This window comes from Chroicocephalus ridibundus, chromosome 3 (genome assembly GCF_963924245.1).
Source record: "Chroicocephalus ridibundus chromosome 3, bChrRid1.1, whole genome shotgun sequence".
NCBI lineage: Eukaryota > Metazoa > Chordata > Aves > Charadriiformes > Laridae > Chroicocephalus > Chroicocephalus ridibundus.
The window spans coordinates 38,111,605-38,124,444 of NC_086286.1; the positions used below are offsets into that span (position 1 = coordinate 38,111,605).

Consider the following 12,840-nt stretch of genomic DNA (forward strand, 5'->3'; position numbering starts at 1 on the left):
AGGTCCCTTGTCTAAGGTCTGCAGCCTGAGAGAGCCACTTCAGAAAACTCACTTTGGTCTTTGGATCCATAGTCTTTTGGTTCAGCTCTGTGCTGTGTTTGCCCTCCGATTAATTCTCTTTTAAAAATCCTTTCCTGTTTTAATTGGCTTATAGAAAGATTTTTGGCAGATGGTGTTGAAAAGTGGGAATAAAAACAAAGGTTCTCCAAAAAAATTTTATTACTATTCCTGAAAATTTGAAATACTATCAGCATGGATAGTAGTCCATTCACATAGTCCTGTCCCATTTTAAAACGCTGATGGATTAATGTAACTTAAAACAATTACTTACAGCAAAATTTATTCTTTAAAATAATTTTATTTTAGTAAATTTTCTATAAAATTGGAGAGATTTCCATCACCAGTTTAAAAAACTCAAATCACAAACATATGAACAGATTATACTTTTTTTTTTTTTGTAACTAGGAAAACTGTAGAATACTGAAATAGTATTAGTTTTTCCATCTTAGCAAATTTCTGCCTTTCTCTCAGACTGTAGTTTGGTCTCGCATAAGGCTAGTTTCATCCTCAGGTTCTCAGTGGAGAATTAGTTAGCAGCTGTAGTTATTTTAAAGGAAGTCTTTGTTTGAAGATAGACATTAGACTGATTTACATTTGCTAATTTGCAGTAAGACTGAAAATTCTTGCGTTCTTGGTACCTGTTTAAGGTATTTTTTGTTCACTTTTAAGGTATTTTTTGTTCACTTTGTTCACTTTTTAAAGGTAGTTACTATGTTTTTTAAGAACTACATTGTGCTGCTTTGTTTCTGAGTGATATGGCTGAGGAAAATTCCAGCTGTTGAGGAGCAGTTTATTTCATTGCACAGGTACAGTGGTTTCCTTGAGCCCTCACACAGAATGTGAGGTTTACGCTTTTAAGTTCTGGCGGGTTTTAAGTTAAGTTATGCTTTTAAGTTCTAACCACCCTCCAGAAGCCTTCAGGAAGATGAATGGGCACAGCAGGTTGTTTGTGATGATCCTTGTTCCATTCAAGGCCAGAAATAGGAGGCAGCTCCAGAAAGAAATACTGTCATTAAAGGAGAAAGAAGGGTCTTATGAGTGTCACCGGTAAAAGTGATGTCTCAGATGGGACGCAGGAACAATATCTCCCACACCCTCTTAAACCCAAGTTGCTCTGTGATTTTGGGCAATCCATAATGGACTTTGGTGAAACCAGCTTTGGGCCCTCAGATGGCTAAAATGGCAATGAAGCTTTTGTGCCAGGACCACTCCTCGTCCTGGTGACTGGGTGGAGGGTTCTCCCTGATTTTGCAGCTTCAGGTCTCCACTAGAGCAGCGGAAATCCTCTTTCTCTAGGGCCTAGAAGTAGCAAAGGTTAAGTCAGTGAAAACAAGCACCCAACAGACTGAAGAGAGACACATAACACAGGTAAATTTGCGCTTGCACAGCGCACTCGAGCAATGTCTGAAGCAGGTGCAGCAGGCGACGCCCCCCCCAGCCCCCACCGCCCAGCGGGATTCCCACAGCTGCGGCCCACCCGGCCTCACACCCGGAGGCTCCGGTCCCGGCCAGGCCGGAGGTCCGCCCCCCCGTCCGCCCTGGGGCTAACAGGGCTACAGGGCGGGCCCGGCCCGGCCTACCGCCCTCGTCCACAGGCTAGCGGCCTGTTACCCGGGCGGCCCGGCTGGCGTCTGCGGCGGAGGCCCGTCCCCCTCGATCCGGGTATCGCCGCCCCCTGTGCCGCGGCGGGAGAGCTGAGGGGCCGCGCGGCGCCGCGCCTGGCCCGAACGCGCTCCACGCTCCCGGACCGGCCCGCCGGTACGTAACGGGGGCGGCGCCGGGCCCGGGGCTGGCGCTGCCGCCGGCGGCACCCCCCTGCCGGGGCGGGCTGCGGGACGGGCGGTCCCCCCGCGGGGAGGTGACGGGGGGAGCTCCGGCAGCTCCTGGGGCGGTGGGGCTGGGGCGGCGGCGAGACACCCCTGCGGGCGGCGCGGGCCGCGATGCGGCCCTGACGCCTGGGTTCCCGCCGCTCTGCGGCGGCGGAAAATTAAGATTATGTGGGTTTCTCGCATTTAAAAAAAAAAAAATAAATCCCAAGATGCGGGGAAGGTTAAAAGTGAAGGCTGCGGTCGTGCACGCGTATCAATGCAGAAGTGTGTGCCCCTCACCCCCCGTTTCCTCCCCCCCAAACCCAGAACCGTCTTGTCTTTGCTGTCATAGCACATAGCTTTTCATTGCAGAATCTGCTAGAGTTGTATTGTAACTTTGTGTATGCAGCATGTGCCAATTATTCTAGCCTACACTTTTGTGACTTAAAAGCAGAGTCCTTTGGGTAGACTGGGAAAAACATCTTTAACTCTGTTATTGTTGTCTCACAATTTTAGGAGAGCGCAGAAATGTCACCCTTCGAAAATAAAGGACTGATACTGGGCATAATGGCAGGGACTGCTGGAATAAGCCTGATGCTGATTTGGTACCGTAAGATCCGAAAACCCGGTGCAGCTGTGCGTATACCTGCATTCATAGATGTAGGTAACAGGCTTAATTCTGTGGGCTTGCAAAATGAAGCTCCTAATGAGCAAGGAGCAGTAATGGTTTTGCATGGAAGGCAACTGCAGATACTAGAAAAATTGAATGGCTTGCTACTAAGTGTGGACGAACTGAAGAGAGAGGTGAAATTTCTGAAAGAAGCTATTCCAAAGCTTGAAGAGCTTGTTCGAAATGAGCTTCAAGGGAAGGGAGATGTTCAGAGAATTAGCCCATCACACAGAGCAACGAAGCGGAGAAAAGCTGAGACAGCTTCTGGTGCAACAGAAACTACCAGCTCTGAGGAGGCCGAAAGTGAAGGAGGGTAAGTCAATGATATTTTTTATATACTACAGTACACATACAGTGGAAATTGCATCATTACCTATGTGAAACTTTGTATTGTAAACAGAAGCCCTTTAAAAGTTTTATGTATATTTTATATTTCTCTATATTCAGGGGGAAAAAAACAACAAAAACAAACCAAAAATTCAGAGTAGTACTTTGTCAGACAAAACTCTGTGTGACCATCCCTGAATTTGCACTGTGGCTGAACTTGGCTTAATGCCAAGCGTAATACAGATTTTTTAAAAGTGCATTTGGTAACAAACTGATGCAGTATTGCTACATAGCTATGCAATGAGAGGCAAAGTTCACAATAATGGCGTGATTTTAAAAGTGCTTCTAGTAAGAAAGTAGTCTCATGTCTCTGACAGAGTTTGTTCAAACTGTATGAATGCTCTTGTGCTTTTCGGGATAGTTGTCTTCTATGGGCCTTAAAGATGAGTTATTACAGTGTTCTGCATAAAGGTGTTACAAGCTATGAAAGCTACGTCCAAATGCAACCTGTACAAATAGCAGTATGTTTATGTGTATTTGCTGTTGTATACACTGTCTGGTGGCTTAAAATGTAATCATGAGAGATTTAGGGTACAGGCTCAGTAAGGTAGAAAGTTCCTAGTTCTGATCACGTTTTGTAGTCCCACTGTGGTTAATCGGGTTGTTTATACGCATGAGTTGAGGAACTTGCTGAAGGATCAGATGTACTGGGAATCCAGGAGAAGGACTCTTTTTTTTTTTGTCTTTTCATATGTTACCTAATATACCCTCCAGTAGTAATGTGAAAATGGTGATGACATTACTCTCCTGTAATTGCAACTTTGTTTTGATATAATCAGATTAGGTACTTATATGCAATTCAATAAGGGTACGTTTATAGCAAGTAAGTTTTTTGAACCATCTCCTCAGTATGTTATACGTAGTAGTGTAGGCAGTAAATTACAGCCTACTAGTGTAGGCTGTAAATTGCCTATCTTAAGTCACAATTTTTCTTTAAAGATATATTAATTAACTGTAATATTCTGAACACAGCAACATGCTGCATATAACAATTAATGAAACTATATTTTTGAGGAGTTCTTCCACATTTATTTTCAGTTTCTGTGGGCAGAATTTCTTGTTGTGTTACATCCCAGCAAAATGCTTCACAAGTCTTAAATTTTGATACCATATTTTGAGACCTGTCCATTCTATTATGAACTAGTTCTTTATTTTTTTTCTTGAAGTATTCAGTATTGGCAGGGGTGTTCAGAGACATTCCCCCTTCATATGGTGTAGAAACATTTCAGTTCTATTAGTTTGATTGTTTTATCCATTAGTTGGTTTGCCTTTATTATTATGTGCCTTAGTTGGCCTTTACGTTATGCATAAAATATTTGGAGATGTAGATAAGGCTAAAGGACCGGTTTATGAATCATCAGGTTCACAGACACAATATAGGCGTTATTCCATACCTGGCATCTGAGAAGATCCCATTTTCTGGTTAGGAGAGCTGTGTTGCTGTTTGAGAACTAACCAAGGAAACTTGTCTGTTCGTGTTCTTCTGTGTGACGAAGAAGCTGATGAGATGATTCAATACAAGTGATTATAGTGTGCAAGAGCTTTGACTGTGTCCTTAAGAGAGGCCTTCTCTGACAAGTATTTGTATACGGTCAGAAGGAAGGAAGATAATTCAAGGTTATAGATAGTGTTAGTCATTTGGGTATATGCATTTCCAATGCTATTTTTAATCCCTTTTGAAAAGAGGTGGGTTTTTTCCTACTGACACCATGTACTTGAGGTGCTTGTTTTGCATACCTTCTCTAAATTTAAGATAATTTTAGTTCATTGAAGTATTTTTTTTTCTGTATTTGTTTTTCTTCCCCTTGCAAATTGAAATAGGTTGTTAATCCTAATGTGTGTATGGTTGCAGTGTATATAGCTTTTTATGAGGTTTTGTGTAACTTTAATGACAGTGGTACATATTCTGTGAGAGTTTGCTATGAGAGACAACACCACCACTTTTTTTTTTCTCTGTTAATGAGACACTTCATGTGCTCTAGGTATAATACAATGTGCATTGTTTTATACTCTTGAGGTGAATTCCACACACAATAATGCATTCAGTTGCTAGTTTGTGCAGTATAGAAATAGTTTTGTTACAGATTAAACATTTTTTCACTTTCTGTATCCTATCTAAAGTACATGCAACGTGTTTCACTGCCTTAGCAGTATTTTCATGATCTAGAAGATAGGATTTTGCTTACGTTAAGCTCTTCTGGTTTTAACTCACAAATGGGTAGATGCTGGAAATTGACAGATAAAGTAATCTTAAGATTTTTATGAACTTGTGCTGGATGACTACAATGGTTTCAGAATTGTAAACTTCTTCCAGAATAGCTTTTTATACTACTTTGTTTTTTCCATAAAGTATTTGAAGCTGGCAGTCTCTTATGTGGTCCTCACTGCTTTGATCCGCTCTGGTCATATTCTCAATGTCACTGTTGCTATTCAACACCTTGGGAAGAGAAGCTTCCTATTTTGCCTTTCAAAATTATGTATTTCTGTAAGTGGAAAAGTATCACATGCTTTTTCAATAAACGAGATACATTTTTACATAATAACAGATAGGCTGAATGGAAGATACACTGAATGGACGGGACATTGATTGAATGGTAAAGAGCCAAGGTTTCTAGTCTGTGCTTTTCTGTATTCTGTTCTTAATAGTTTGTTTCAGTTTCCACCATTTACTAGGGAAAACCTCAATCTTTAACATTTGAGAATGTGTAACAAGCACTCATTCATTTACAAATACAATAAGTTGTGTCTTGATGATCACCTGGGATGGAGAGTGCCCCCTCATTCTCCTCTTTGTGATTTTAAAGCTGTTTCCTCCCTGATACAGCAGTGGTGAACCACTGACATTAGTGTCATGTTTGGCATCAGTCTTCAGCTGGCCTGGCATCCAAGCTTTCCAAGTTACATTTGGCATCAGTTACAAGAAAGATTCACTGCAGTAAATCCTTTTCCTACAGATGTTTTATTTATAATTTTTCCTTGAAATAGTTTAAATATTCATCAAGAAGAAGCGTTTTCCCTACCTGCTTCTGAGTGTCACTTCACTTATCGTTTCTTCATTTATTTTTGCTGCCCATTTGTTTTCAATGGAACCCTCAATTGACCGAAGAATCTGGTTTGCCAAACTTTTCCTTGAGGGCTGCTTATCATTACTGATGGGCTTGCATTCTGCTGGGTCATATAGTGCAAATTTGATCCAGATCAGTCTGTGACATATAATCACTTTTCTATTGAATTAGCTGGTGTGGATGAGATGGTGTTTGTGTCAGCTTGTGATTTTTTTTTTAAGTTGGCAGGGAGACAACAGATGATATTTGATCTGTCTAAAAGCTAAAGTGTTGTGAACAGATGACACCTGGTTAGGCCCACTGTCTGCCAATTTACAGGCAATCCAACACAGTTTTTGAACCAGCAAAGTGAATTTATACCACAGTGTTGTTTTATACCATGTAGCTCAGTTTTTTCTTAATGCAGTACTAGGTGCCTGGATTTACTGAACAGCTTAAGCACGGTGTGATGAATCTCCAGCGCAGTTTCCATTTGTTCTTTGAACTTTGAACAGTCCTTTGTGATCCAACCGGCTCCTGTTGTTTGGTCATTGCTTCTCACATTCTCATGTTTTTATCTTTTAAATAAAATCTATTTGTAGTAAAGGTGAAAAAAAGTTGGCACTGACTGTAGACATTTTTAAAGTACTTCCATTTTCTCAAATATCAGTCAATGTGTTTATCACATATAAACACTCTCTTTTCTGTTTATCATCTGATAAAACCTCCTGCAGGAAAATACCAGGTAAAATTGCAGGTGTCAGTGTTATTATATGAAATCTTTCTAAAACAAACCATAATGACTCTTCCTCATTTTTTGTAAATTTCCCTTTTGGAATAATGTCATCAGCCTGTAGACTCTTTGGAGTTTTTAAACTGTGTTAGAAAGAATCTCCACTTCCGTTGGTGTTAGTACTGAAGGGCTTTTTTATAGCATTGCTCTTCATAACATGCTTTTCTAGAATGAGTAGATGTATAAGCCTGTTAGCTGCGTTGTTAAGTCAGTTATCAGGCTCTTCTTACCGTAGTTTTATATTAATAATATCTGTTACATTCTTATTATGTCCTTAAGTAGCTGGAAGGACTTCCTATCTTGTAATAAAACTGGCTTCAGTTAAAATTGGTGAAGTACAGCTTACCCAAGTTGTTAGGAAAAAACCTATCTGTTTATTTTTTAAAAGTCTGTATTGCCTTCTTAACATGTTATGTTTTCATGCTTAAAACATTTTGGTTATGATAAGGATCAAATTTAGAGAGCTATTAAGAAAATGAATGTCATCAGAAACAAAACAGAAAAATATTCTTTATGCCTAGTTTGCAACAGTGTTTGAAGTGATATTTAGTGTTTTATACTTGATTGAATTATCTTGGTGTCATTTTACCCCTGTGACTCCTGAGCAATGTAGGAGTTTGCCTGGGGTGTGTGACTAGTGAGGTGGAAACTCATCACAAATAAGTCATGAAGCCCTTGGCTGTCACCTTGGTGCTTTTTCTGTGGAAAATACCGGGAGGCAGCAATGTCAGCTCTGGAGCCAAACAAGAAGAGACAAGGAAGAGAGAACTCTGAAGGCACTATGAAATTACTTTTCTGAGGCAAGAAAAGAAAAAATTTAGAGGAATGTTGATACATCTTGGGGATAACTGGCATGCCCAATCTTAAGCACTTAGCAATTGTTTGCACTCCCTTGGACACTTTGGTATCAGGACATTAATTTCTGTCCTTTCCATGAAAAACACTATTCACTTCAAACCAAACCTGGAGGAGATTTTAAGCATTTTGTTTCTTTTGTTTGAGAATGGCATTCTTCTCTGGTGGTTGTGCAGAAACTCCTGTCCCTTAGTGTAGGTCGGTGTCTTCTCATCTATGTCAGCAGGCACAGGGTTGTATGGTTTGTTACAGTCCCTAGGAATTACTGGCATTGCCTTACACTGAAAAAAGTTGCTTACTGGTATTTTTCACTTCCCACAGGTTGTGTTATAGGTATTGTTTTGCCTTCTTTAAAGCATGCAGTCAACAAGTAAATTGAAATTTATGTCATTCTTGTCAAGGCTTAAGATGGTCTGCTCCACATTTTAATTCTCTGAGGATTCATAAAGCAGAGAAATAGAGGAGGTAGGAGAAAATTTCCCAGGATGGTGGAGGTGAGAGGGAGTGGGAAAGAAATGACCTGTCCTTTCTGCTGTTTCTCAGCACAAATGTGGCCCGGAGACCATGTTTCTGTAGGAGAGGTGGGAAGAGGAAAGAATTGCTGCAGTATGATCTGATCTAAAAAGATTATTCTTCCATGATATTTTATAATTAGCTCTGTATGGGTTCACATCATTTGTTAGATAGTGACCTACTTCACACTTTTTCCATTTGAATCTCTCAGTGAATATTCTCATGTGACTTACCTGATGTCAGATGAATTTGATGTTTGGCCGTGACAGTTTGATACATTGCTGCTGGAAATCTCTGCTGGGCTTGTTTGGAGTGACAGGGCTTGGCTGTCAGCCCAGCCTTGGCCTTTATATTTTTGCTAGGATTGTAACATTTTCTAATAATCACTTTTGTCTGTTTGCTAACATTGGAACAGCAGCGATCATAGAAATTTTAGCAGATGTTCATGCAGCGAAGATAAAAATGAAAACATCAACATTGACTTCCAAACACTGATTCCTTACTTTCATATATACTTGCTTAGGCAGCATTTGATGCAGTGCCCAAATTCCTGTAACTAAGGAGTGTTATGGTTGCAGTATTTTATGGGAATTTGAAATTGCCTTTACTGCTTGGTTGTTGCACTTTATATTATCTAGTGCCCTTATTTTAGGTCAGTAATTGCACAAACCATCTGTGCATTTAGGTTATGTATGCAGCAAAAAGATGCCTCCCTCCCACCTAATCCCTTGCGCTTTTGGCCAAGTTAGTGCTCTTACAAATGCAGCCTATATATGATGTAGCTCTGTACCCACTTCAAAATAACTATGGAAGAACAAGATGCTATGTTTTTAAAGATGCTTCAGAAACCCAAAATAAATGGTCGGTGACTTACAAATAAAGACTCTGCAGGATACATCATAGGATGTGTCATCAACTTCAGTATCAAGATTATGTAAAACAAATCTGTAGGAATCTATGAAGTTGCTCTGCTTTGCTCTGCTACATGTTGTTTTTCAGTTTGAACACATGCACATGCTTTATGTACGTATTGTTTTATCCAAATTTTTGACTCATCTTTCCCATATTACCAGGTTGATTTTTGCAGTGAAACTGTGATGCCACATCTACCACTTCTGTAGCTTGATAAGCAGTTGTACTTGTTCATTTACAGGCTGTAAGTGTATCTGCTCGTGTTTTAGTTCTGGCTGCTTCTGAAAACAATGTATTGAAAACAGAATATTTAAAAGCATGATTATTAACCTCCATTTAGATTGCTAACATTCTGTAGTGCTTATATTTCTGGAAAAAAAATAGATTTTATATATTGTGACCGTCATGGCCTACTTCAGTTATTCACTTCCTTAACGTGTATAGTACATCGTGTGCTTTTTCTGCTCCTAGTTACCATTTTAAAAATCTCTGAACCTGGCAGCTAATACTTTTACATTATTATTTTTCATCAGAAAAGTGGAAATGCAGAAGTTTAGGCTTTTCTGTCCATTTTTAGTACATAAGCAAAAGGCTACTTTTTAAAAATAATGTCATTTATCTGCTCCTATATGAAATTGGAGGACCCTAATTTATGCTCAGCACTTTGGACAGTAAGGCCACCTGCTTATCTCTGCACGGTATTTAGGCTTTTGTAAATATTTCTTTGTCCTTGATTGCCTTGTGCTGGGTACTTGTGCACTAAGGATAATGAGTTAATATAAGCTCTTTCCCAGTTTCAGATACTCCGACCTTCAGAATGTTCAAAAGAAATAAGTAAAAGAATTGATAAAAGTGATGTTACTGCTTATAGTTAGATCTTAAAAGTGTTTAACAAAACATGGTACAAGTGATTCTTATAGCACTTACGTTTTGATTAGCAAGCTCATTCCAGTTTCAAAAAATAGAGGTAAAGAGTTGAAGAGACCTATTCAAGATTACAGAGCATGTCTTAATACACATAAATGATTTAAAGTGTTCTGCATTTGAAACAGAAGGATACATGTGTTTCTAATATGTATCCACATTTTTTAATGTGGTATTAGGCAGCAGGATATTACTCGCCTGTTATGTTTGGAATACAATTGTGCTGTCCCTTTGAAGATAAAGGTTTTGTAATAATAAGCTTGATACCACAAATAAAAACTCCTTTAAGGTTGGACAACTGGAAGAAATTGTGCTCCGAGACTTTTGCATTTGAATTTAACAATGCTTTACCGATATTTTTAGAAAAGATCGTGATTATTTTCTGTGGTTTTAGTTATCTTACAGCTCATACTGATTCTGAAGGAGACTCTGAGGAAGAAAAGGGATGTATGAAATCACCCGATACCATTGTGAAATCAGCAGCAGAAGAAGAGTTATTTAATCTTTTACAGAAGGTGGACAATTTGCACAAGGGTTCAGAGGATGATAAAAGGGAGGGCTTCAGACTGCTGCTTGAGAAAGATGATGAGGTATTAATGGTAAACTTCATATTATGTTGCCATTAACTTATGATTTGCATTACTTTTAAGAACTTCTTTAATACAATCATTAAAACACACACAGGAATGGAAGATGAAATTTCATGTGTATTTTTAAAATACAGTGAAAAAGAAATATTTCACGGTGGTGTCAATATTGAGGTGGGTGAACATAGAAGTTTTATTATTTATGCTGTGTTCCGATAACCAGCTTTAAGCATTATGAAAGGAAACTGTTTAAATTACATTCTGATCAGTTTAATCACCCTGCTGTCCTCTACTTTCAGTATGAAAACTGTGTGGACTTTCTTTGGAGAGTTGCACGTGCTTATGGAGATCTATTTGAGCTGACTACTGATGCTGAGGAGAAGAGGAAATACGTTACTGATGGTAAGCAGAGGAAAATTTTTTCTGTAAAATGCCATCTGAATGTAGTGAAACATACTTAGAACTTAATGGTTAAGTTTTCTGATCCAAGCAATTTACAATCCAATAAATGGGAGCGTTTGTACTGTAATAATAATGTTTTGCACAATAAACTGCCACAGTATACAACTTCAGTCCATTCTTTCCTCACTGGAGAGATACAAAATTGGTGAAGAATAAGTATTGTGGGTCACAGTTGAAGGCTGTTGACTCTGGATGGCGCCTTAAAATCCTGTATTTTGTTGAGAATCAGATGGATACAGAATGTGAAAAAAGACAGATGCTGTCAGTGCAGTTTCTTAATTATATCTTTGGGAGAGTGAGAGGAATAAATAAATGTCAAGGCAAAGTCAAGGTTTGTTTTTCTGCTTTCCTGTGGCAAAGGAGCGCTCCTGCGTATCAGCAGCCTCTTTTGTGATGATGGTGGTGGTGAAACTTAGTGAATCTGGAAAAACTGTTGACCAGAAACAGAAGTCATGTGTGACAATAGATGTTGTTTCCAGGCATCTCTCCCCATGTGTCCTGTTTGACAGCTTAACCGCAACAGGGTTCTGATTTTCCTCTTCCCAGCGCTCTTTCTTTGTTGCTTTTAAAAGCATTGCCCTTTCTTTCACTGTCTGAGTGCATATTGGCTAGAGGTACAGTTCACATTCCCTTCTTTGTTTTGGGCCGCCTTCTCTTTATTACAATAAAACCTACATCTTTTCTACCTGTGTCACTCTCCTCCAGCCAGCACACTGTTCTTACAATAATCCTTTTTGCCCGTATCTGGGAATACTTCTCTCTCTCCTTTCTTCCTCCATTGCCTCTCCCTTTTTTGCTGCACCAAATTCAGGTTTTCTAAGTGGATTCCAAGCTGAGTTTATGTTGTCTTTTGTGACTATTTTCCCATTTTCTACTCTTTGTTCTGTCAGCAGTGACAACATCACTGACAAATCAGTTTCGGCTTCCCTTTGTCGTCTTTAAAGATGCCTTTGTGCTGTCATTACATGTTCCATAGCCAATCTCAGCTTGTCCAAGGTCCTTTTGTCATCTAAATACTCATGAAGACTTGCACTGTCTTAGCTACTTAATCGATATGGTCTTTGCTTTAGTAGCAACTTGGCTTCTTTGTATGGAGATCACCCAGTGCAGTGAGGATCATGACACAAACTAAATTACAACAGTGAACTCTGTTGTTGGATCCATTGCTTTTACCAGTATTTACATGTAGCTTCAGCTGATGAAAGATAATAGCATAGCAAAAGACAAGGCGAGATAAAGAATGATGGAATGAAATTGGGTCTTAGGTGTTGAGTAACCAGCCTAGTTTGGCTCATTCTCATGAAACGGTGGGTGGCGGCAGCCTTTTTCATCTCAGTTTTTGGAAGTGGTGCAGAGGGATTGAAACTGCGGGAGAGCTGGCAGTAGTTTCATGGGTTTTTTCATTCCACTGGGTTGGAGGACTGTGTATGCTGTTCTTTGTTTTTATGAAGTTAACTCGCAATACAGAAATGTCAGTGTGGCTTAATTGATTGCAGCTGAGACTTTGCAAGCAGCAAGCATCTCATCTGAGCTCCTTACTGGGAGCATGGGTTTGATCAAATCACCTACTGTCATCTTTATTCGGTTAAAAGTGGAACTTTGTTGAAGTCTGTGCTGGAAAGGAAATTCAACTAGTTTATTCCCATACCCAAGACAGGAAACAGCTTTGCTGGTTCTTCTGACAGGTGCTTCTCTAACCTGTCAGAAGGGTCTTCAGTCTTACAGACAACACGGCCTCCTTTGTCTGTCCAGTCCAATCCTTCCCTGTTTTAGCTGCATCTGAATTGGATTTTAAGAGAAAATACTAAAATTGCACCCATATATA

At 39.5% G+C, this 12,840-nt stretch overlaps 1 protein-coding gene across 3 annotated transcripts in view; it reads left to right on the forward strand.

The window, feature by feature from the left end:
• Window positions 1–1,689: 1,689 nt before the first annotated feature.
• The window catches only part of RMDN2 (regulator of microtubule dynamics 2), a 48,484-nt gene continuing 37,333 nt past the window's right edge, over window positions 1,690–12,840 (forward strand). The window contains exons 1-4 of one of the 3 annotated variants that reach the window (XM_063328823.1): window positions 1,690–1,818; window positions 2,385–2,851; window positions 10,361–10,556; window positions 10,853–10,955. In XM_063328823.1, coding sequence (XP_063184893.1) covers window positions 2,397–2,851; window positions 10,361–10,556; window positions 10,853–10,955 — 754 coding nt within the window. In that variant the 5' untranslated portion in view covers window positions 1,690–1,818; window positions 2,385–2,396. Of the gene's footprint in view, window positions 1,819–1,842; window positions 2,058–2,110; window positions 2,154–2,384; window positions 2,852–10,360; window positions 10,557–10,852; window positions 10,956–12,840 lie in introns of those variants that run through there. The other 2 variants (XM_063328825.1, XM_063328826.1) reach the window with 2 other exon arrangements.